Below are 25,812 nucleotides of genomic sequence, written 5' to 3'. Positions count from 1 at the left end.
ATGGAGCTCCTGCTAAGAAGTCAGTCTAGGACACAGTGGGGGAGATTTATTTCCCGCATTTATGTCTATTTCCCGCATCAATATAGACCAATCTACAGAGCGTTAGGCTGGTCTATTGTGCGCTTAATTTATCAAAAGTCGCACAGCTCTTGATAAATTCTGAGCACAGACTTCGGGATCTATGGTTTAGACTGTATATAATCTGCTCATTTCAGTGTAATTTCGTCCAATGCGACTTTTTGCAGAAAAGTTGCTATTGATAAATTCAGCACCAATGCATAAAATAGACTAGAATGTATAATGTTCTAAAAATCCTCTAAAGCCAAAGTTGTAAAAAAGTCGCACATATTTTGACTGCGACTTTCTGTGCGACAAATTTAGATGGGAAAAACCAGTCTAAATCCTTTGATAAATCTCCCCCAGTGTTTTTATTTTTCTTAATCTTTGAGCAGAAGGAGAGAAGTGATGAGAAGATTAGTTTGGGGGAGAAGTTGAGCAAGGACTGAATAGCTCCATACTAGTACTGAAGCAGACTTCTGGCCAGGCCCAGTGCTGTGTGGCTTTCAAATTTCATCTTGGATATTAACCTACTGTTAGGACACATACATAAATTGGCCCAGGGGAACCACTACTACAATCCGTTAAAGGACAACTGTAGTATGAGTTCATTTTGTTTATTTTTGAGGCTTGGACACGGGCATATGTAAAACGGTACGTTTTACATATGCCCGTGTCCAAGCCTCAAAAATAAACAAAATGAACTCATACATACCTTCCTACGAACCCCCATTGGTCCGGCACAGGCCTCACGGTCCGGCAGTGCTGATGTCATTCCACTTCCTGGGGACGGGGAAGCCGCAGAGCCATCGGCGTATCACCGGCCACAGCGATGTCCCGCCCCGGCTGGTGATAGGCTGAGCCCACTGTCATGTAAGAAGCCGGCTAGAGCTCCTTACATGACAGTGGGCTCAGCCTATCACCAGCCGGGGCGGGACATCGCTACGGCCGGTAATACGCTGACGGCTCTGCGGCGTCCCCGTCCCCAGGAAGTGGAATGACGTCAGCACTGTTGGACCATGAGGCCTGTGCCGGACCAACGGGGGCTCGTAGGAAGGTATGTATGAGTTCATTTTGTTTATTTTTGAGGCACGGGCATATGTAAAACGGTACCACTACAGTTGTCCTTTAAGTGCAACCTCCCTATCATTGTGCCAGCATAAGAAATTTGGGAGATTTAGTGGAAACATTCCCGCCACTTAAACCTCTGTGACCCAAACTATGACAAGCAGGGCAGTGCAAGCCATAGCATTTCCACCAGCTGGTCCTTAGTTGTTCTTTTTGCACTCTCTCTGGTTTCAAATAATTTTTATTGAATTTTTCCAGAATTTTTTTTCACAAAACAGAATTGGCCAATAGATAACAAACATGGCCAAAAGAACAATACAGAAATAAATAGAACAGAATCATACAAATTGGCTGCCACATACAGCCATACCTTACCTGGAAATAAGTATAGGCTATATGCTTCAGCTGCATCACGTGATTTTACAATGATGACTACAGGGGCCTGTATGTATACGTTCATTTTCATTGCATCAATGCATGTCTATGGGAGCACCGGAGACACATGAGCACAGTGCTCATGCATCTCTGGCCCTCTCATCCTTATCCTTATGGGTAGTGTCGATCACAATCCGCTTACGATGAAAGCCAGTGAAATACAAAGTGAATTGAACTCTATGATAAAAGGTATGTAAAAAAAACACTTCAGTGCATGCTATTTATTAACGGGGTTAATGCATGAGAACACGTCTCATCCTGCCCGGCGGCGGGACCCACATGATCAGGCATCTTATCCCCTATCCTTTGGATAGGGGATAAGATATCTAAGCGCCGGAGTACCCCTTTAAGGTTATAGAAGGCCCCTACCTAATGGAAATGCTTTCAAATGGTATCTCTTCACCCGGCCATTTCAATTATGACTAAAAAAAATAGGATGACACCATTTGACTCCGTTCCGTTCTTTGCATGTGTGAATATTTTCCCTGTATAGAAAAAGTAAACATACTGCTACTTTCTATATTTACAGCCTAGGGAAGTGTTCACACCGCCCACACAGTAGATCATTGTTTCTCCTCTATTACTTATTGCTCTTGTGAAGTGATTCCAGCGTTGCCTGCCATGGTAATACTGATAGAATTAAAGTAGTCAGGTAAGTGTGTCATGAAATAAATCCTGCTACTTTACCAAGATATGAAGGCTGGAAATGTACCTGACAATCACTAGAAATCTTGACTAGAAATATGCCTTAACTGTCCTTAGACTGAGGCTGTAGCTTAGAATAGCTTTGTATTGTTCCTAGCTTACAGATACTGTTATGTAACTGCATACATCTGTAATTTTATAGCAGCAGAACGAGCAAAGAAGCAGATTGCAAACGACTTGAGCATGACCAGGTCCACAGGCATCGCCGGTATCCTTGGGAAAATCATCATGTGATCCCTTTAAGACAGCTCCCGCTTTTAAGTCACACTTGAGCGGCGTTTTCCAGGAAAGACATCCTAATTGGCAACACCTTTTGTTTCCCGTGTTCCTCTGAGCAGTCATTTCTAGCTTCCACCTTTTCCCAAGTGATTTGTGTTAGCAGTTTTACATTACATTTGCTGTTCTTGTGCATGAAGTAAAATATGGATTAAGAAGTTTTCTTGAGACGTTGGCTCTCAGATGACTGTATCCGTCTATACTGAAGGTAGTAATCCTGCAGAGAATCTCTTGGGGTGCGTATTTGAGCCAGCTCTTCATTAACTGTGAAACAAATAGTTATTTATTAATATTATGATCACAAAGCTTCACACACCTCACAGAATAGGAAAACACTGGTATGGCTCCTCTCATCATCAGGTAGTATTCACACATGAGCATATCTGAAGACCTGATATAAAAGCGCTTCTTGGTTGTGCTCAGAGTTTGAGAAAATTAATCCAAAGAAAAAGTCCATGACACTTAAATGGGTACTCCGCTCCTAGACATCTCATCCCCTATACAAAGGGTAGGGGATAAGATGTCTGATCATGGGGGGCTCGCCGCTGGGGGCCCCCACGATCTCTGCTGCGGCACCCCAGACATCTGTTGCATGGAGCGAACTTTGCTCTGTGCCGGATGACTGGTGATATGCGACGGAGCCTCATGATGTCACGGCCATGCCCCGCTCGTGATGTCATAAGGACTGGTCTACAAAGGGCATGATTTGCTGAAAATACTCATCGCTCCACTTAAGGGTGCGTTCCCACACGGCGTATACGCAGCGTTTTTCATGCTGCGCAAAATTTACGGCAGCAGTGGGAAATACGTTGTGTATTCCTTGCTCACTATACACACAGGGCTTTCCGGCGGCAGCTAAATGACTTAGCCCTGGATGATGTGAGTAGCACTAAGAGGCCTGTGGCAGAGTATGTAGCCCCCTTCTGAGAGGAGGAGCAGACACATGGGTCTATAATCTTGGTTATGGCTGCTATACAAAGTTATGCTTGGTGGTCTCATGGTAAACAAGTACAGCATCCTCAGATCTAATTTCACTGAAGAGATAGGTTTGCAATATGAACTTAAGGGAAAACAACAACCCATTCATGTACCCATCTTTAGGTAGGACCAGGAGCTCATAGGACATGAAGGGAAGTAGTGGACTCTGCTGCTGGATGGGGTCTGAGATCCAGTTCACTGCACACAATCTAAGTGTGTGCACTGTATAAGAATGTGTACCGTATATACTCGAGTATAAGCCGACCCGAGTATAAGCCAACCCGAATATAAGCCGGGGCCCCTAATTTCACTCCAAAAACCGGGGGAAAGTTATTGACTCGACTATAAGCCTATGGTGGGAAATACATCATCTCCCCATGTAATCATCCAGTCCACCGTCATCATCCCCCCCCTTCATCATCACCGCCTGTCAATCCCTTCATCAGTGGTCTTCTACCTGCGGACCTCCAGATGTTGCAAAACTACAACTCCCAGCATGCCCGGACAGCCATCGGCTGTCCGGGCATGCTGGGAGTTATAGTTTTGAAACCTCTGGAGGTCCGCAGGTTAAAGACCACTGCCGGGCCTTTGTCATCATCCAGACCCCCCTTTTGTTTTCTACTCACCTCCCCTCGGTGGGAAGGAAGGGTGAGCTGGTCCGGGCCATCTATGCTGCACGGACCGTCCGGTGGAGAGGGTTAGTTGTTCTGGGCTGTCTATTTTCACCGGGGGGGCCCTCTTCTCCGGGCCCGGTCCCGGACTAGTGACGTTGCCTTGATGCCACCGCACAGGGACGTTCATGCACGTCCCTGTGCGTCGTCAAGGCAACATCACTAGTCTGGGGCCGGGCCCGGAGCAGAGAAGAGGGCCCCCCCCCCCCCCCCGGTGAAAATGGACAGCCCGGAATGACTAACCCTCTCCACCGGACGGTCCCTGCAGCATAGATGGCCCAGAACAGCTCACCCTTCCTTCCCACCGAGGGGAGGTGAGTAGAAAACTAAAGGGGGGCGGGGGGGAGTCTGGATGATGACAAAGGCCGCAGTGGTCTTCAACCAGTGGACCTTCAGAGGTTTCAAAACTACAACTCCTAGTGGGCATGCTGGGAGTTGTAGTTTTGCAACATCTGCAGGTCCGCAGGTTGAAGACCACGGAGGAAAAAACTAATGTCCAATCTTGGACAGAGGCGCCTTGTTAAAACATAGCTTTTACTAGAAATGATTAAAATAGATGATAAACAACAAATAATAGTTCACAAAAGTGGTAGAAAACAAAAGATACTATCTGTTATGTAACAGTAAATATAGCCGTGTGTTCACACAGATGGTATATGATAAATAAATATGCTCCTACTTGTCATCACAGTGGAGTATTGATTTTATAGAGTACACCATACTCCACTGACTATTTAAAGGCAGTGCTCGCTAGTCACAAACACACAATACTAAGTCCCTATTCCCACTATTTAAAGGCAGTGCTCGCTAGTCACAAACACACAATACTAAGTCCCTATTCCCACTATTTAAAGGCAGTGCTCGCTAGTCCCAAACACACAATACTAAGTCCCTATTCCCAACGCGTTTCCATGCGGACAATCGATGTAAATTGCTATTCCTCGCACTTCATCAGGGGATATAGAATCTAGCATAAAGATATTGGAGCAATAACCAAGAAATGATAAAATTAGAGGGAGGGGCCCATCATCATATCAACAAGGTATACAATCGTATATGGATACATCAATGGGCAGGTTAAATCACCCTCATAGAAACTGATCCCCAAGCAAAACTCATCTATCCAGCCCTCTGATATAATAACCCCATGTTTCTGGGTAAAACAGACAGACTTCTGGATTGGTAGAAGAGACCCAGAGGAACCGGATACGTGTCGGCGAACGAAGCAGTAAGCTGCCCCTGCAGTGGCAGGGGGTCCCGGAACGGTGTCCAGGTTGTAAGCGTGTTAGGTGAACACGCCGGCGTCAATTTTAGCCCTGGATGATGTGAGTAGCACATTCAATGTGCTACACGTTCAATTTTATCATTTCTTGATTATTGCTCCAATATCTTTATGCTAGATTCTATATTCCCTGATGAAGTGCGGGGAATAGCAATTTACATCGATTGCCCGCATGGAAACGCGTTGGGAATAGGGACTTAGTATTGTGTGTTTGTGACTAGCGAGCACTGCCTTTAAATAGTGGGAATAGGGACTTAGTATTGTGTGTTTGTGACTAGCGAGCACTGCCTTTAAATAGTCAGTGGAGTATGGTGTACTCTATAAAATCAATACTCCACTGTGATGACAAGTAGGAGCATATTTATTTATCATATACCATCTGTGTGAACACACGGCTATATTTACTGTTACATAACAGATAGTATCTTTTGTTTTCTACCACTTTTGTGCACTATTATTTGTTGTTTATCATCTATTTTAATCATTTCTAGTAAAAGCTATGTTTTAACAAGGCGCCTCTGTCCAAGATTGGACATTAGTTTTTTCCTATTATCTATTGCCGAGAGGTTTAGTGTTTATTAGGGGCATATGTATGGCCTGATACTGCTTACATACATTTAATTATTCTGAAGACCACAGAGAAAGGATTGACAGGCGGAGAGTTCACTTGAGTATAAGCCGAGGGGGGCGTTTACAGCACGAAAAATCGTGCTGAAAATACTCGGCTTATACTCGAGTATATACGGTATGTTTAACCCCTTAAGGACATAGGGCGTATCCATACGCCCCCGTTTCCAAGTCCTTAAGGACCGAGGGCGTATGGATACGCCCTGAGCATTTCCGGCCCCCACCGCTAGCCGGAGGGGAGCCGGAGCTGGATGCCTGCTGAAATCGTTCAGCAGGCATCCCGGCATATCGCCCAGGGGGGTCATTATGCCCCCCCATGTCGGCGATTGCCGCAGATCGCTGGACAATTCAGTCCAGCGATCTGCGGCAGATTCCGGGTCAATCGGGTCTCCAGTGACCCGATGACCCGGAATTACTGGCTGATCGGGGCCGTCAGAGACGGCCCCGAACAGCCATTGCCAGCAGGGGTGAGGTGGCACTGGTGCCACCTCACGATCGCCCTGATTCGTCGGCCGGATTACCGGCCGACCAATCAGGGCGCCTGCTGCGGGTGTCACTCCCGCAACCCGCTCCGCCCCTCTTCCGGAGGACGTGAGCAGGTGCGGGAAGACGACCCCCGGTGCTGGGGACCCCGATCCCCGGCGTCCCTGTTGGGATCGGGGCCCCAGGAGCGACGGCCGCGGTGGAGACGACGAGGGACTGACCTGTGCTGCTGGATCGTTGGAGGGGAGTGACAGCCTCCTGCTGTTGCTTAGCAACAGCTCCCAGCATGCAACAAGGGCATGCTGGGAGCTGTAGTTATGCAACAGCAGGAGGCAGACCACCACAACTCCCAGCATGCCCTTATGGGCATGCTGGGACTTGTAGTTTTGCAACAGCTGAAGGCACATTCTTTCTATGGAAAAGTGTACCTTCAGCTGTTGTGTAACTACAACTCCCAGCTTGCACAATCAGCTAAAGTGCATGCTGGGAGTTGTAGTGGTGCATCTGGTGGTTGCATAACTACAACTCCCAGCATGCCCGTTGGCTGTCGGTGACTGCTGAGAGTTGTAGTTTTGCAACAGCTGAAGGCACACTGAGTTAAGTAGTAAACCAGTGTGTCTCCAGCTGTTGCATAACTACAATCCCCAGCATCCCCAGCCAATGTAGTATGCCTCCGGCTGTTGCATAACTACAAGACCCAGCATGCCCTTCCGCTGTCTGTACATGCTGGGGGTTGTAGCTTTTTCAACAGCTGAAGGCACACTGGTTGCAAAACACTGAGTTTGTTACCAAACTCGGTGTTTCACAACCTGTGTGTCTCCAGCTGTTGCAAAACTACAACTCCCAGCATGCACTGATAGACCGTACATGCTGGGAGTTGTAGTTTTGCAACAGCTGGATGTTTCCCCCCCCCAATGTGAATGTACAGGGTACACTCACATGGGCGGAGGATTACAGTAAGTATCCGGCTGCAAGTTTGAGCTGCGGCAAATTTTCTGTCGCAGCTCAAACTGCCAGCGAGAAACTACTGTGAACCCCCCGCCCATGCGACTGTACCCTAAAAACACTACACTACACTAATACAAAATAAAATAAAAAGTAAAAAACACTACATATACACATACCCCTACACAGCCCCCCTCCCCTCCCCAATAAAAATGAAAAACGTCTGGTACGTCACTGTTTCCAAAACGGAGCCTCCAGCGGTTGCAAAACTACAACTCCCAGCATGCACTGATAGACCGTCCATGCTGGGAGTTGTAGTTTTGCAACAGCTGGATGTTCCCCCCCCCCAATGTGAACGTACAGGGTACACTCACATGGGCGGAGGATTACAGTAAGTATCCGGCTGCAAGTTTGAGCTGCGTCAAATTTTCTGCCGCAGCTCAAACTGCCAGTGAGAAACTACTGTGAACCCCCGCTCGTGTGACTGTACCCTAAAAACACTACACTACACTACCACAAAATAAAATAAAAAGTAAAAAACACTACATATACACATACCCCTACACAGCCCCCCTCCCCAATAAAAATGAAAAACGTCTGGTACGCCACTGTTTCCAGAACGGAGCCTCCAGCTGTTGCAAAACAACTATTCCCAGTATTGCCAGATAGCCACTGACTGTCCAGGCATGCTGGGAGTTTTACAACAGCTGGAGGCCCCCTGTTTGGGAATCACTGGCGTAGAATACCCCTATGTCCACCCCTATGCAATCCCTAATTTAGGCCTCAAATGCGCATGGCACTCTCACTTTGGAGCCCTGTCGTATTTCAAGGCAACAGTTTAGGGCCACATATGGGGTATCACCGTACTCGGGAGAAATTGTGTTACAAATTTTGTGGGGTATTTTTTGCTATTACCCTTTTTAAAAATGTAAAATTTTTGGGAAAACAAGCATTTTAGGTAAAAAATTAAATTTTTTTTTTACATATACAAAAGTCATAAAACACCTGTGGGGTATAAAGGTTCACTTAACCCCTTGTTACGTTCCCCGAGGGGTCTAGTTTCCAAAATGGTATGCCATGTGTTTTTTTTTGCTGTCCTGGCACCATAGGGGCTTCCTAAATGCGGCATGCCCCCAGAGCAAAATTTGCTTTCAAAAAGCCAAACGTGACTCCTTCTCTTCTGAGACCTGTAGTGCGCCAGCAGAGCACTTTTCACCCCCATATGGGGTGTTTTCTGAATCGGGAGAAATTGGGCTTCAAATTTTGGGGGGTGTTTTCTGCTATTATACTTTTTTTAAAATGTAAAAATTTTGGGAAACCAAGCATTTTAGGTAAAAAAAAAATAAAAAATGTTCACATATGCAAAAGTTGTGAAACACCTGTAGGGTATTAAGGTTCACATTACCCCTTGTTACGTTCCCCGAGGGGTCTAGTTTCCAAAATGGTATGCCATGTGTTTTTTTTTTGCTGTTCTGGCACCATAGGGGCTTCCTAAATGCGACATGCCCCCAGAGCAAAATTTGCTTTCAAAAAGCCCAATGTGACTCCTTCTCTTCTGAGACCTGTAGTGCGCCAGCAGAGCAATTTTCACCCCCATATGGGGTGTTTTCTGAATCGGGAGAAATTGGGTTTCAAATTTTGGGGGGTATTTTCTGCTATTACACTTTTTAAAAATCAAAAATTTTTGGGAAACCAAGCATTTTAGGTAAAAAAAATATAATTTTTTTTACATATGCTAAAGCCGTGAAACACCTGTGGGGTATTAAGGTTCACTATACCCCTTGTTACGTTCCCTGAGGAGTCTAGTTTCCAAAATGGTATGCCATGTGTGTTTTTTTGCTGTTCTGGCACCATAGGGGCTTCCTAAAGGTGACATGCCCCCCAAAAACCATTTGACGCTCCTTCCCTTCTGAGCCCTCTACTGCGCCCGCTGAACAATTAACATAGACATATGAGGTATGTGCTTACTCGAGAGAAATTGGGTTTCAAATACAAGTAAAAATTTTCTCCTTTTTACCCCTTTCAAAAATTCAAAAATTGGGTCTACAAGAAAATGCGAGTGTAAAAAATGAAGATTTTGAATTTTCTCCTTCACTTTGCTGCTATTCCTGTGAAACACCTAAAGGGTTAATACACTTACTGAATGTCATTTTGAATACTTTGGGGGGTGTAGTTTTTATAATGGGGTCTTTTATGGGGCATTTCTAATATGAAGGCCCTTCAAATCCACTTCAAACGTGAACTGGTCCATGAAAAATAGCGAGTTTGAAAATTTTGTGAAAAATTGGAAAATTGCTGCTGAACTTTGAAGCCCTCTGGTGTCTTCCAAAAGTAAAAACTCATAAATTTTATGATGCAAACATAAAGTAGACATATTGTATATGTGAACCCCAAAAAAATATATTTTGAATATCCATTTTCCTTACAAGCAGAGAGCTTCAAAGTTAGAAAAATGCAAAATTTTCATTTTTTTCATCAAATTTGGTGAAATTTTCACCAAGAAAGGATGCAAGTTACCATAAAATTTTACCACTAAGTTAAAGTAGAATATGTCACGAAAAAACAATCTCGGAATCAGAATGATAACTAAAAGCATTCCAGAGTTATTAATGTTTAAAGTGACAGTGGTCAGAATTGCAAAAAACGCTCCGGTCCTTAAAGGACAACTGTAGTGGTCAAAAATCCCTGCCCAAATGTTCCCCAAACAAAAGTTATACAATTCAGTCAATTAGTTCTATTTACCTATATGCAGCCGTTTCTGAGATATTAGAGTTGCCAGCATAGCCCAGTAGTCCTGAGTCCGTCCCCTATTCATTACATTGCAGCCGCCATCTTGGGGACGGAGATCTCTTCCTCCCAGCAGTGTTTGTGCTCCCCCTAGCCTCCGTTGGGTCCTCCCTGCTTATGCATATGCATGAGCGGGTGCTTTCTGAGGCAGCCATAGGCTCATCCTCAGAAACGCCCCTATCTGTAAGATTCAAGCAGGGGGAGAATGAGGACGTCCACAGCTCCTCCCCCCTCCCCTGCTCTGTTTACACAGGACCTCACTTATCACGGGGAGGATTCAAGTTTTCATGGGGGAAACACAGAGCAAACCACAGAGAAGGGAGGGGAGGACGTGTGTGTGAAGGAGACATATTACACTGCACGGGCTGGTGGTGTATACAGGGAATAAATATCATACTGGAGATGATTCTGTGTGAGGGGGGGACTACTGAATGACACATGCTGGGAGTTGTAGTCCCTGTTATGTGTGTGTGTATGCCAGTGTTTCCCAACCAGGGAATGCTGGGAGTAGTAGTTTTGCAACATCTGGAGGCACCCTGGTTGGGAAACACTGGTGTATGAACTACAACTCCCAGGAGACTACAGAAATACAATAGAGGTGTTTGTGAACTACAACTCCCAGGAGATTACAGAGATACAATAGAGGTGTTGGTGAACTACAACACCCAGGAGACTACAGAGATACAATAGAGTTGTTGGTGAACTACAACTCCAGGAGACTACAGAGATACAATAGAGGTGTTGGTGAACTACAACACCCAGGAGACTACAGAGGTACAATACAGGTGTTGGTGAACTACAACTCCCAGGAGACTACAGAGGTACAATACAGGTGTTGGTGAACTACAACTCCCAGCCAGGAGACTACAGAGATACAATAGAGGTGTTGGTGAACTACAACTCCCAGGAGACTACAGAGATACAATAGAGGTGTTGGTGAACTACAACTCCCAGGAGACTACTGATACAGTAGAGGTGTTGGTGAACTACAACTCCCAGGAAACTCCTGATACAGTAGAGGTGTTGGTGAACTACAACTCCCAGGAGTCTCCTGATACAGTAGAGGTGTTGGTGAACTACAACTTCCAGGAGTCTCCTGATACAGTAGAGGTGTTGGTGAACTACAACTCCTTTATACACTCAAACAGCAGAAAGCTGACAGGGCATGCTGGGATGTATAGTCTTACAACAGCTGGAGTCACCTCTGCAACTCCAAGCATGCACATACAGCAGAAAGCTGACAGGGCATGCTGGGATTTGTAGTTTTGCAACAGCTGGAGGCACCACTGGAATTCCCAGCATGCCCGAACAGCATATAAAATAACTGGGCATGCTTGGAGTTGTAGTTGTGAAAAAGATGGAGGGACCCCTATCAGGACAGTTTTATAGACAAACAATTATGTTTTTACCATTTTTCCTTTCACTATCCACTCTCCAGTGTCCACACTACAGTGAGCACGGAGGCAGCTGCTTCATCACTGGACAGGAGCCAGCATGGGGAGGGGGAGATGAGCAGAAGGGGAGGGTATATGCATAGGGAAGGGAGATGTGGGCGTTACAATATAATAATTTGCTCGGGGGGGATAGAACAGGGGGAGGGCAGCAGCTTACAGGAAGTAAGCACAAGGCACGATGGGAGATGTAGTTTTTCTTTCACTTGTCCACAGTAATTCATGTGCTGATAACGGGAGAAAGACTGGGCCAATTTTGATGGGGGAGACATCGTTTGAAAGGTCTTTCAAAGACCTATTAAATGAGGTAAAAAAAAGTTTTTTTGCCCAGCACTGCAGATGTCCTTTAAGGTGAAAAAGGGCTCGGTCCTTAAGGGGTTAATAAATAAGTGTATGTAAGTATGTACAGTAAAGACATGAAGAATGTCAGTGTGTACCCATACGTACACTACATGTTATGTTAGGGGCATTTTATTCTGTCAGAGATAAAATAACAGAGCTAAGGGACATTACATAAGTCTCTCTTTACAGAATAATGTTGCAGTAGACAATTGTTCTCACTCATAGCGGCACAGTCACAAGGGATAGTAATAGTGCCACAGAGAACTGTATCTTTACTGTAATACAATAAAAGCTACATTTACAGCCCATGCAGCGTGCAGTCATTTCAATATACATTTTAAAAATAAGTCTAAATAAACCACGTTGTCTGATAGTGTCACATAGTGAGTAACTATCATATATTTTTTAAACTTCAATTTTCTTTAGCAGTAGGCAAATGGTTTCTTTATTTTTTTTTCATGTTAATGGTATAAACAATTTACCGCAACTCTTAGGGTGCTTTAATAGACTTGGAGTACATGTGTTAACTTATATAAGTAGTCACCCATTCAGCACCTTGTAACCAGGTAGTGTCATTATGGATTGTTGTTGTAGTGCGCAAGAGCCTGATTAAAAAAGATAGATTGTTCTGAATTTGTGTCCAATATTGTCTGATTAAGGTCAGGATCATTAAAGTCTTGTGGTAGAGCCATAAACTCCATATTTGATACGCATTATGCCATATCCTGTCATTTCTCATGTCGGCTTAGGTATTTAAAGTGCAGGAGGAGCAAGTGACAGAGATATACTCAACTTTGGTAAAAAATAAACAAAAAACCTTTTAGACCCAAATATTTTGGTCACACAAAACAATTTAACAGTTCCGTTTATTATGGGAAATGTTTCACTTTGCACATGACCACTGAGGACAGAGATTGGCTGCAGCAGTGCACAGCGAACTGTGACATTACTGGTGCAGTTGTGGCACAGGACCGAGACCAACAGGAGGGGTGAGTATTTTCTTTTTCTTCTCTGCCCTTCCCTTTTAACCAGTCCTTTTTGGAAAGCTAGAACTTTCCAGAAAGGGAAGGAGGAGCCTACCCTTGTCCAGCCTCTCTGCTGAAAGAGAAAGTTCAGGCCAGCCTCTGGGTAGAGGGTATGGGAGGAGTGTTGTCTGTGATGGCAAGTAACTACTGCTAAGAAGTCAGTCCAGGACACAGTCTTTTTCTTTTCCTAAATTATTGAGCAGAAGGAGAGAAGTGAGGAGATCAATACCCTGGGGGAGAAGTTGAGCAAGGACCGAATAGCTACAAAATAACCACAAACGGTAAGCCAAGCAAGGCCTACTAGTGTAGGAAAAAGGACCAGATCCATAATTTCTAAGAAAGGAAGAAACATCATGCTTCAGCCAAAGGTAATCCTGCCTGAATCTGTGTTAAAGGGGTACTCCGGTGAAAACCTTTTTTCTTTTAAATCAACTGGTGGCAGAAAGTTAAACATATTTGTAAATTACTTCTATTAAAAAATCTTAATCCTTCCTGTACTTATTAGCTGCTGAATGCTACAGATGAAATTCCTTTCTTTTTGGAACACTGATGACATCACGAGCACAGTGCTCTCTGCTGACATCTCTGTCCATTTTAGCAACCATGCATAGCAGATGTATGCTAAGGATAGCATGGTGGCTCAGTGGTTAGCACTGCTGCCTTGCAGTACTGGGGACTTGGGTTCAAATCCCACTAAGGACAACAATAAATAAAGCATTATTATTATTATTATTATAATAACGTCAGCAGAGAGAACAGTGCTTGTGATGTCATCAGAGAGCATTCCAAAAGGAAAAGAATTTCCTCTGTAGTATTCAGCAGCTAATAAGTACAGGAAGGATTAAGATTTTTTAATAGAAGTAATTTACAAATATGTTTAACTTTCTGCCACCAGTTGATTTAAAAGAAAAAAGGTTTTCACCGGAGTACCCCTTTAAAGTATTGCTTCTCTATCTTGGACATTAACTTACTGAACATAAAAAGCAAAAATTGGTCAACACATCAAGTACACAGGTGCTAGTCGTAGCGGCTGAATTACAAGTACAAATAAAAGAATTACAGCAGCTCACTGCTAGCGCAAAGGTATATGTGTAATATAGCTATGAAAAAAGGTTCAAAGAAACAGCAAAAGCAATTGCAGTGCTTCAGCTCACCCCAGGTGCGACAAGGACTGGATGTGGACAACACTCAAACGCAAAGCAAGAAAAGAAGTGGAGGTCCAGCGCAGAGACTCGAGGAATATGGTGATTTATTCACATGCCATATGGAACATCACAAAGAGACGTGGTACAAGTGATGCGTTTCGGCCTTAAGCAGAGGCCTTAGTCAACTAAGGCCTCTGCTTAAGGCCGAAACGCGTCACTTGTACCACGTCTCTTTGTGATGTTCCATATGGCATGTGAATAAATCACCATATTCCTCGAGTCTCTGCGCTGGACCTCCACTTCTTTTCTTATGAAAAAAAGTGTTATATTACACATACAGTCATGGCCGTAAATGTTGGCACCCCTGAAATTTTTCAAGAAAATGAAGTATTTCTCACAGAAAAGGATTGTAGTAACACATGTTTTGCTATACACATGTTTAATCCATTTGTGTGTATTGGAACTAAACGAAAAAAGGGAGGAAAAAAGCAAATTGGACGTAATGTCACACCAAACTCCAAAAATGGGCTGGACAAAATTATTGGCACTCTTCAAAATTGTGGAAAAATAAGATTGTTTCAAGCATGTGATGCTCCTTTAAATTCATCTGGGGCAAGTAACAGGTTTGGACAATATAAAAATCTCACCTGAAAGCAGATAAAAAGGAGATAAGTTCACTTAATCTTTGCATTGTGTGTCTGTGTGTGCCACACTAAGCATGGACAACAGAAAGAGGAGAAGGGAACTGTCTGAGGACTTGAGAACCAAAATTGTGAAAAAATATCAAGGTTACAAGTCCATCTCCAGATATCTAGATTTGCCTGTGTCCACAGTGCGCAACTTTATCAAGAAGTTTGCATCCCATGGCACTGTAGCTAATCTCCCTGGGTGTGGACGGAAGAGAAAAATTGATGAAAGGTGTAAACACAGGATAGTCCGGATGGTGGATAAGCAGCCCCAAACAAGTTCCAAAGATATTCAAGCTGTCCTGCAGGCTCAGGTAGCATCAGTGTCAGCGCGAACTATCCATCAACATTTAAATGAAATGAAACGCTATGGCAGGAGACCCAGGAGGGCCCCACTGCTGACACAGACATAAAAAAGCAAGACTACATTTTGCCAAAATGAACTGAAGTAAGCCAAAATCCTTCTGGAAAACGTATTGTGGACAGATGAGACCAAGATAGAGCTTTTTGGTAAAGCACATCATTCTACTGGTTACTAAATATGGAATGAGGCCTACAAAGAAAAGAACACAGTACCTACAGTGAAATATGGTGGAGGTTCAATTATATTTTGGGGTTGATTTGCTGCCTCTGGCACTGGGTGCTTTGAATGTGTGCAAGGCATCATGAAATCTGAGGATTACCAACGGATGTTGGGTTGCACTGTACAGCTCAGTGTCAGAAAGCTGGGTTTGCGTCCGAGATCTTGGGACTTCCAGCAGGACAATGACCCCAAACATACGTAAAAAAGCACCCAGAAATGGATGGCAACAAAGGGCTGGAGAGTCCTGAAGTGGCCAGCAATGAGTCCAGATCTAAATCCCATTGAACACCTGTGGAGAGATCTTAAAATTGTTGTTGGGAAAAGGCACCCTTCCAATAAGAGAGACCTGGAGCAGTTTGCAAAGGAAGAGTGGTCCAACATTCCGGCTGAGAGGTGTAAGAAGCTTATTGATGGTTATAGGAAGCGACTGATTTCAGTTATTTTTTCCAAAGGGTACGCAACCAAATATTAAGTTAAGGGTGCATATAATTTTGTCCAGACCATTTTTGGAGTTTGGTGTGACATTATGTCCAATTTGCTTTTTTTCCTCCATTTTTTGGAATAGTTCCTATGCACACAAAGGGAATAAACATGTTTATAGCAAAACACGTGTTACTGCAATCATTTTCTGTGAGAAATACTTAATTTTCTTGAAAAATTTCAGGGGTGCCAACATTTACGGCCATGTCTGTATATCTTAGCGCTAGCAGTATGCTGCTGTCATTCTTTTATTAACCTACTGAACTTCAGTAAAGAGAACCGTTAGTTATTTCACCACCATCAGTCAGGACACATACAGAAATGCTACAATCAGTTAACCCCTTAAGGACCAAGGCCATTTTAACCTTAAGGACCAGGCCAATTTATTTTAGCGTTTTTGTTTTTTCCTCCTCGCCTTCTAAAATCCATAACTCATTTATATTTCCATCTACAGACCCATATAAGGGCTTGCTTTTTATGTGACCAATTGCTCTTTGTAATGAAACTCTCATTTTACCATAAAATGTACGGCAAACCCCCCAAAAAATTTTTTAGGGAGGACATTTAAATGAAAACCAAAATTTAGCAAATTTTGGAGGGTTTTGTTTTCACACCGTAAACTTTACGATAGAAATGACATGTGTTCTTTATTCTGTGGGTCAAAACAATTAAAATGATACCCATGGCTAGATACTTTTATATTTTTGTACCTCTTAAAAAAATCTAAAACTTTTTGTACAAAATCAGTAATCTAAAATTGCCCTATTTTGACCACCTATAAATTTTATTATCATAAATCATTTTTCTGTATATAAGGCGGTATGAGGGCTAATTTTTTGCACCGTCATCTGTACTTTTTATCGATACCACATTTGAATATATAAAACTTTTAGATAATTTTTTATTCATTTTTTTGGGAATAAAATGTGACAAAAAAGCAGCATTTTTGGAAATTTTTTTCTTTTTTACGTTTACGCCGTTCACTGTACGGGATCATTAACATTATATTTTGATAGTTCGGACATTTACGCACGTGGCAATACCAAATCTACGCTTTTTGGGGGGTAAATTGGGAAAAACTGACAATTTTCATTTTTATTTGGGGAGGGGATTTTTCACTTTTTTTCTTCACTTTTTATTTTTACATTTTTAAAGTTTTTTTTTATTTTTTTTTTTTTTTTTGTTTACACTTTTCATGTCCCCATAGGGGACTATCTATAGCAATCATTTGATTGCTAATACTGTTCAGTGCTATGCATAGAGCACAGCACTAATCAGTATTATCAGTCATCTTCTGCTCGATCTCAGACCAGAGCAGAAGACCCAAGGAGACGGATGGAGGTAGGTTAGGGGACCTCCGTCTGCCATTACAGATGATCGGATCGCCGCGGCAGCGCTGCGGGCGATCCGATCATCTATTTTAACATGCGCATTGCTGTGATCTATACTGATCACGGCATCTGAGGGGTTTATGGCGGACATCCGCACGATCGCGGATTTCGGCTATTACCGGCGGGTCCCCGGCTGCTGATAGCAGCCAGAACCTGCCGTGTATGACGCGAGCACCGCTCCAATGCTCGCGGTCATACACAGGATGTAAATGTACGTCCTGGTGCACAAAGTACCGCCAAGCCAGGACGTAATTTATGTCCGTGGTCATTAAGGGGTTAAAGAACATCTCCAGCAAAAACAACTTATCCTTATCCTGTGAATAGGGGATAAGTGTCTGATCGCGGGGGGTCCGACCGCTGGGACTGCACGCGATCTCCCGAACGGGGCACCCGCATTGCCGAGCTGTGCGTCGGCTAATGCCTGTAGCGTTGACCTCAGTGAGGTTGCCGGTACACCCCCTCCCCATACTGCTCTATGTGCCTCCCCGCCTCTCCAATAGAGATACATGGAGGGGGTGTGTTGGCCACAACATCATGTAGCCGTGGCCCCATGCAGGAGATCGCGAGGGGTCCCAGCATTTTGACCCCCCGCGATCAGACACTTATCCCCTATCCTGTGGATAGGGGATACATTTTTTCGCTGCATATCCCCTTTAACCCCTTAATGACCAAGCTCATTTTCACCTCAAGGACCAGGCCAATTTTATTTTAGCGTTTTCGTTTTTTCCTCCTCGTCTTCTAAAATCCATAACTCCTTTATATTTCCATGTACCGACCCATATAAGGGCTTGTTTTTTGTGGGACCAATTGTACTTTGTAATGAAACCTCTCATTTTACCATAAAATGGACGGCAAACCCAACAAAAACATTTTTTTAGGGAGGAAATTTAAATGAAAATCCAAATTTTGCACATTTTGGAGGGTTTTGTTTTCACACTGTACACTTTACGGTAAAAATGATAGGTGTTCTTTATTCTGTGGGTCAATACAATTAAAATGATACCCATGGCTAGATACTTTTATATTTTTGTACCACTTAAAAAAAATCTAAAACTTTTTGTACAAAATCAGTAATCTAAAATCGCCCTATTTTGACCACCTATAACTTTCATTTTTCCGTATATAGGGCAGTATGAAGGCTCATTTTTTGTGCCGTCATCTGTACTTTTTTTTAGATACCACCTTTACATATATAAAACTTTTAGATAATTTTTTATAAAAACATTTTGAATAAAATGTGACAAAAAAGCAGGATTTGTGGACTTTAATTTTTTACATTTACGCCATTCACCGTACGGGATCATTAACATTATATTTTGATAGTTCGGACATTTACGCACGCGGCGATACCAAATATGTTTATTTTTTTTTTTAATTACGCTTTTTGGGGGTAAAATGGGAAAAACGGACAATTTTCATTTTTATTGGGGGAGGGGATTTTTCACTTTTTTTACCTTTTATTTTTACATTTTTCAACTTTTTTTTTTTTTTTTTTTTACACTTTTTATGTCCCCATATGGGGCTATCTATAGCAATCGTTTGATTGCTAATACTGTGCAGTGCTATGCATAGGACACAGCTGTCATGCTGGATGATCGGACCGCCGCGGAAGCGCTGCGGGCGATCCGATCATCCAATCAAAGTGCCGAGATGCCGTGATCTGTATTGATCACGGCATCGGAGGGGTTAATGGCGGACATCCGCGCGATCGCGGACGTCGACCATTACCGGCGGGTCCCCGACTGCTGCTAGCAGCCGGAACCTGCCGTGTATGACGCGAGCACCCTTCCGATGCTCGCGGTCATACACAGGACGTAAATGTACGTCCTGGTGTGGGAAGTCCCGCCAAACCAGGACGTACATTTACATCCAAGGTCGTTAAGGGGTTAAGTGCAACCCCCCTATCATTGTGCCAGCATAAGGAGTATGGGAGATCTAGTGGAAACTCTCCTGCCACTAAAACCTCTGTGACCCAGACTATGACAAGCAGGGGAGTAGAAGCCATAGCATTTCTACCAGCTGTTCCTTAGTTGTTCTTTCTGCACTCTCTCTGAGCTGCTGCACACAGCCATATCTTATCTGGAAATAAATATAGGCTATATACTTCAACTGTATCACATGATTTTACTATAATTGGCATTTATACACACGTTAATTTACATTGCATCCATGCATGTCTATTGGAGCTGTGATGACTCGCTCTTGCAGACAGGTGCGGTTGCAGTATAGAGGCACAGAAACAGGACTTTTCAAAACAAAGTTCAGTGTTTTATTCACACTTGTCAAACAGCAAACAGTCTTAAATGCAGATCAAAGAAAAAGTAACAAAAGTCCACCTGCGTTCCTTAGGTGTTTGTTCACACCAGAGTCAATGCCATGCAGCATCAAGCAAGTCTTTTCCAAGCCTCCAGGCACTCTGCTCACCAGCTTCAACACTCCACAAGGAAGATCTCAAAACTCAGCTCTCTGGCAGTGTGAGCTGCAACATGCAAATCCCCCTCAGCTGGTGGAGCAGCCTGCCCTTAAGTCCAACAAAAGGTGGCCTGGATTGTAGGGAATGACCCCCACCCAACACTTGACCATTCCCAGTAAGAGCCATCCCGGATTGCCTTTCCAGCCATACTACAGCAACAATGTCAGTCTGCATTGCAGCACATACACTGGACAATTATCGGCTTTTACATCACCAAGGCCAGGAGCCTTGGTGACACATACCGACCATCAACCACAATGCCCTTCACCTTCTCACAGAGCATTGGAGATACATGAGTACAGCGCTCGTGCATCTCTGGCCCTCGCATCCTTATGCATTCAGGCAGTGTGTCGACCATGTTCTGTGCACGGGGAGAGCCAGGGTGCCATTTAGAAGATTGTGGGGAATAGGGCATAAGTGTTAAAATTTTGATACAACCCTTTAACATGAATAAGCAGTTCATGGGGTTCAATGTGACAGTAACTTTGCTATTTATAGAGAAACACAGAGGAATAGATCAGCTCACCAAAGTCCATATGTGTCAAGCATCAGGCAATAGTCCCGGAGCACGGAGGCAGGGAGCCGCCACTCCCCGTGAAATTGAGAAAAAGAAGTGGAGGGGGTCCAGCTCCTGGGTGGAAGTATCCAGTAATTAATGGCAACTAATTAAAACATGGAAATTCGCCACAAGGTGGCAAGTGACATGTCACTTAAAAACAAAAGGGGGGTGAAACGCCGACGCGTTTCGAGCAGTTGCTCTTAGTCATGGCTAAGACATGTCACTTGCCACCTTGTGGCGAATTTCCATGTTTTAATTAGTTGCCATTAAAGGTTAAGTTTTACTGGATACCTCCACCCAGGAGCTGGACCCCCTCCACTTCTTTTTCTTTGCTATTTATAACTCTGCACAACTCGGCACAATGTCCACCAAATAATGACCCTTTCCAACAGGATGGCATCCATGTACACTATTTATGCCATTACCTAACACAAGAATGACAATACTGCTGAAACAAAAATTCTCCAACTCCTACTGTAAGCTCCATGGGGTGTACAGACTCTGTGGGTGCATGCCAACAAACTATACAATACATACAGGGGGTGAATTTGAAATCCATGCTTTGCCCAGCCCTGGATGTCCGGGCAGAGCGGGGTGAAGATGGCGGTGGGTGCCGGAGTGGCGGGATCGGCGGCAGTTAGTAGGCGGTGGCGGAGACAGCGGTGGAGGCAGCAGTGTAGATCAGTGGTAAGTGATCTTCATTGCTGCCCTCTAGGAGTTGCCAAAATACAACTCCCAACATGCCTGGACAGTCACAGCATGCTGGGAGTTGTAGTTTTGCAACATCTGGAAGAGCACAGTTAGGAGACCACTATATAGTGGTGCCTAAACTGTAGCGCTCCAGATGCTGCAAAACTACAACTCCAAGCATGCCCAGACTGCCCAGGCATGCTGGGAGTTGTAGTTTGGCAACATCTGGCCCTTCAGATGTTGCCAAACTACAACTCCCAGCATGCCTGGGCAGTCTGAGAATTTGGAGACCACTACACAGTGGTCTACAAACTGTTCTCCTCCAGGTGTTGCATAACTACAACTCCCAACATGCCCTTCAACTGTCTGAACATGCTGGGAGCTGTAGTTTTGCAATAACTGGAGGCACACTGGTTGGGAAACATTGTCTGTTTCCTAACTCAGTGTTTCCCAACCCGTGTGCCTCCAGCTGTTGCAAAACTATGACTCAAAGCATGCACTGATAGACTTGGGAGGCACACAGGTTGGGAAACACTGAGTTAAGTAACAAACTCTCAGTGTTTTGCAACCAGTGTGTCTCCAGCTGTTGCATAACTACAACCCCCAGCATGCATGGACAGCCAAAGGGCATGCTGGGAGTGTTAGTAGTATGCCTCCAGCTGTTGCATAACTACAAGTCCTATCATGACCTTCAGCTGTCACTAGATGCTGAGAGTTGTAGTTTTTGCAACAGCTGAAGACACACTGGCTGTGAAACACAGTTTGTTACCTAACTCAGTGTTTCAACTCAGTGTGCCTCCAGCTGTTGCAAAGTACAACTCCCAGCATGCCTTTTGGCTGTCCGTACATGCTGGCAGTTATACTTTTGCAACAGCTGGAGGCACACTGGTTGCAAAACTTTGAGTTAAGTAACAAACTCTGAGTTTTGCAACCAGTGTGCCTCCAGCTGTTGCATAACTACAACCCCCAGCATGCACGGACAGCCAAAGTGCATGCTGGGAGTTGTAGTTTTGCAACAGCTGGATGTTTGCCCTGCCCCCCATGTAAATGTTCAGGCTATCTTCACACGGGTTTACAGTGAGTTTCTTGCAGCAAGTTTGAGATGCAGCAAATTTTCCGCTGCAGCTCAAACTCCCATTGGGATACTCGCTGTGAACCCCCGCCTGTGTGAATATACCCTAAAAACACTACACTACACTCACTACACAAAATAAAAACACTACATATACACATACCCCTACAGATTTACCCCCTTCCCACAAATGAAAATGAGAAACGTCTGGTACGGCACGGTTTCTAAAACAGAGCCTCCAGCTGTTGCAAAACAACAACTCCCAGTGTTGTTGGACAGCCATTGACTGTCCAGGCATGCTGTGAGTTTTGCAACAGCTGGAAGCAACCTGTTTGGGAAACACTGCGCATTGTAGGGCGCCCGCTGATCTTTTTACATCCACATATGGGGTATGTCCATACTCAGAAGAAACGGGGTTAAAAATTTTGGCAGGCTTCTTCTCCTATTACCCCTTGTGAAAAAAAAATTGGGGTAACCAACATTTTTGTGAAAAAAATCTAATTTTTCATTTTCATGTCCAACTTTAGCAGAAATTTGTCAAACACCCATGGGGTGTTAAGGCTCACTGGACCCCTTGTTACATTCCTTGAGGGGTGCTGTTTCCCAAATAATATGCTATGTGTTTTTTTTTTTGCTGTTCTGGCACCATAGGGGCTTCCTAAATGCGACATGCCCCCCCAAAAACCATTTCAGCAAAATTTGCTTTCAAAAAGCCAAATGTGGCTCCTTCTCTTCTGAGCATTGCAGTGCAGCCGCAGAGCACTTTACGTCCACAAATGGGGTATTTATATACTCAGAAGAGATGAGGTTACAAATTTTGAGGGGCATTCTCTCCTATTACCCTTTGTGAAAATGTAAAATTTGGGGGGAAAATGCATTTTAGTGAAAAAAAAAAATATTTACACATCCAATTTTAACGAAAAGCCATCAAACACCTGTGGGGTATTAAGGCTCACTGTACCCCTTGTTAGGTTCCTTTAGGGATGTAGTTTCCCAAATAGTATGCCATGCATTTTTTTTTCCTGTTCTGTTACCATAGCGGCTTCCTAAATGCGACATGCCCTCCAAAAACCATTTCAGAAAAATTTGCTTTCCAAAAGCCAAATGTGACTCCTTCTCTTCTGAGCATTGTAGTGCACCCGCAGTGCACTTGACGTCCACATATGGGGTATTTCCATACTCAGATGGGGTTACAAATTTTGGGGGCATTTTCTTCTATTACCCCTTGTAAAAATGTAAAATTTGGGGAAAAAACAGCATTTTAGTGAAAAAAATTAAATTTCATTTACACATCCAACTTTAACGAAAAGTCATCAAACACCTGTGGGTGTTAAGGCTCACTGGCCCCCTCATTATGTGCCTTGAGGGGTATAGTTTCCAAAATAGTATGCCATGTGTTTTTTTTTTTTTTTTGCTGTTCTGGCACCATAGGGGCTTCCTAAATGTGACATGCCCCCAAAAAACCATTCAGAAAAACTCACTCTTCAAAATCCCATTGTCGCTCCTTCCCTTCTGAGCCCTCTAGTGTACCCGCCGAACATTGGGTTACAAATTTTAGGGTGATTTCTCCCCTTTTACCCTTTGTAAAAATTCAAAAACTGGGTCTACAAGAACATACCTGTGTAAAAAATGAAGATTTTGAATTTTCTCCTTCTCTTTGCTGCTATTCCTGTGAAACACCTAAAGGGTTAACACACTTTCTGAATGTCATTTTGAATACTTTGAGGGGTGCAGTTTTTATAATGAGGTCATTTATTGGGTATTTCTAATATGAAGGCCCTTCAAATCCACTTCAAAACTGAACTGGTCCCTGAAAAATTCCGATTTTGAAAATTTTGTGAAAAATGTGAAAGTTGCTGCTGAACTTTGAAGCCCTCTGATGTCTTTCAAAAGTAAAAACATGTCAACTTTATGATGCAAACATAAAGTAGACATATTGTATGTGTGAATCAATATATCATTTATTTGGGATGTCCATTTTCCTTATAAGCACAGAGTTTCAAAGTTTAAAAAAAATGCTAAATTTTAAAATTTTTCATCAAATTTGGGATTTTTTTTTTTTAACCAAGAAATGATGCAAGAATCGACGAAAATGTACCACTAACATAAAGTGGAATATGTCACGAAAAAACTATCTCGGAATCAGCGTGAAAAGTATAAGCATCCCAGAGTTATTAATGCTTAAAGTGAGAGTGGTCAGATGTACAAAAAATGCCTGGGTCCTTAAGGTGAAAATGGGCTGAGTCCTTAAGGGGTTAAAGGATAGTCCAGCATTTAAAAACATATTCCCTATCCCTGATCGGGGAGTCTCTGACCTCAGGATCTCCAGTACAGGGCCCCGAGTCTCTCCGCTGCATGGTGCATGGAATCGGCGTGCACTTTATGCATTCTTTATTGGAGCGGCGAACATACATGCTGTTCTCTGGTATCTTCGGTACTTCCATAGAGAATGCGTTGAGCAGGTGTCAACCCCACACTCCATGCAGTGAGCGAGATTTGGGGCCCCATTCTGGAGATCCTGGGGGATCAGACACTTGGATCAGTACTGTGGATAGGGGATGTTTTTAAATGTAGGAATATCCCTTTAACATGAAAAACAGTGCTTCACAAAGTAACTTTGTGAAGAGGCAAGTGTGGGCTACTTACCCCTCTTTACAGACAAATACAATAAAAATAGAATAAGCAGTTCTAACACTTTCCAGAGGCCAACCTTAAATATGGGACTGGCTGACATTATACCCTCATTCTCACAGTGTAGACATTCTAAATATCTACAACCACTGCAAAGTTACTTACCTTCCTCTAGTTTTACCATGAGATATGAAATGAGGCTAAGCAGCAGCAAGGTAACGGGTAGAAAAATCCCAGCAAATATGTAAGTAATAGGCAGCTCCCGGACAAACACAGATATTATGTGGCCCATCTTTACACTCCTGGGATCTGTATAACACAAGCAGAATGGAGTAATAGCCCTTCTTGTTATAGGGATGGCTATCTGGGCTTTGTTTGTCAATCTCTTAAATTGGCCTTTGGTCCCACAATTGAAGCCTTGTAGTAGGACTTTGTACTATTTGTCCTGTGATTTGTAAGAGGATTGAAGTAAGGTTGTAAAATAACTCGACTGCATTTCTCAGCAAATCTGCAGCCTGTCTGCTTTATATATTACGTGTTCCCCTAATGGTTATTCAGTCTTTTAATCAGTAACTGAACGTTACTCAGTACATACGTATATGACAACATAAAGAGGGGTCTCCAACCCCTCCCCCCCCAAAAAAAAAAAACCACATAATCAGAGGTAATTGTTTATTTTTTTTTTACCAGTGCAGTTTTAGAAAATGAAAAAGGAGGATCGCTATAGACAAGGAAATTACCCAGTTTACCCATATCATCCAGCCTGCAGATGTATTAATGGGCATTATATATATATATATATATATATATATATATATATGTGTGTGTGTGTGTGCGTATATATATATATATATATATATAAATATATATCTAAATCTATCTATTTATAAATAAATAAATATGATAAGAGCAGCACATACTAGATTATGATGTAGAAGGTGCAAGCAGGTTTAGGATTGTGGTAATTTAA

The 25,812-nt window shown here is 43.3% G+C and overlaps 1 protein-coding gene across 1 annotated transcript; it reads right to left on the bottom strand.

The window, feature by feature from the left end:
• Nucleotides 1-1,353: 1,353 nt before the first annotated feature.
• Nucleotides 1,354-25,199, bottom strand: SMLR1 (small leucine rich protein 1). The gene is made up of 2 exons (XM_056563308.1): nt 25,008-25,199; nt 1,354-2,805 (listed from the first exon to the last, which is right to left on the bottom strand). The coding sequence occupies exons 1-2, from the start codon at nt 25,132-25,134 to the stop codon at nt 2,693-2,695; spliced, it is 240 nt and encodes a 79-aa protein (XP_056419283.1). The 5' UTR covers nt 25,135-25,199; the 3' UTR covers nt 1,354-2,692.
• Nucleotides 25,200-25,812: the final 613 nt, after the last annotated feature.

This window comes from Hyla sarda, chromosome 3 (assembly GCF_029499605.1).
Source record: "Hyla sarda isolate aHylSar1 chromosome 3, aHylSar1.hap1, whole genome shotgun sequence".
Classification (NCBI taxonomy): domain Eukaryota; kingdom Metazoa; phylum Chordata; class Amphibia; order Anura; family Hylidae; genus Hyla; species Hyla sarda.
This window is presented reverse-complemented; position numbering and strand designations above follow the sequence as displayed.

Coding starts and splice junctions, on each gene's coding strand:
- SMLR1 (XM_056563308.1), bottom strand. CDS start 25,134: ATGGGCCACATAATATCTGTGTTTGTCCGGGAGCTGCCTATTACTTAC. Junction 2,806..25,007: donor CATGGTAAAACTAGAGGAAG/GTAAGTAACTTT, acceptor TTTGTTTCACAG/TTAATGAAGAGCTGGCTCAA.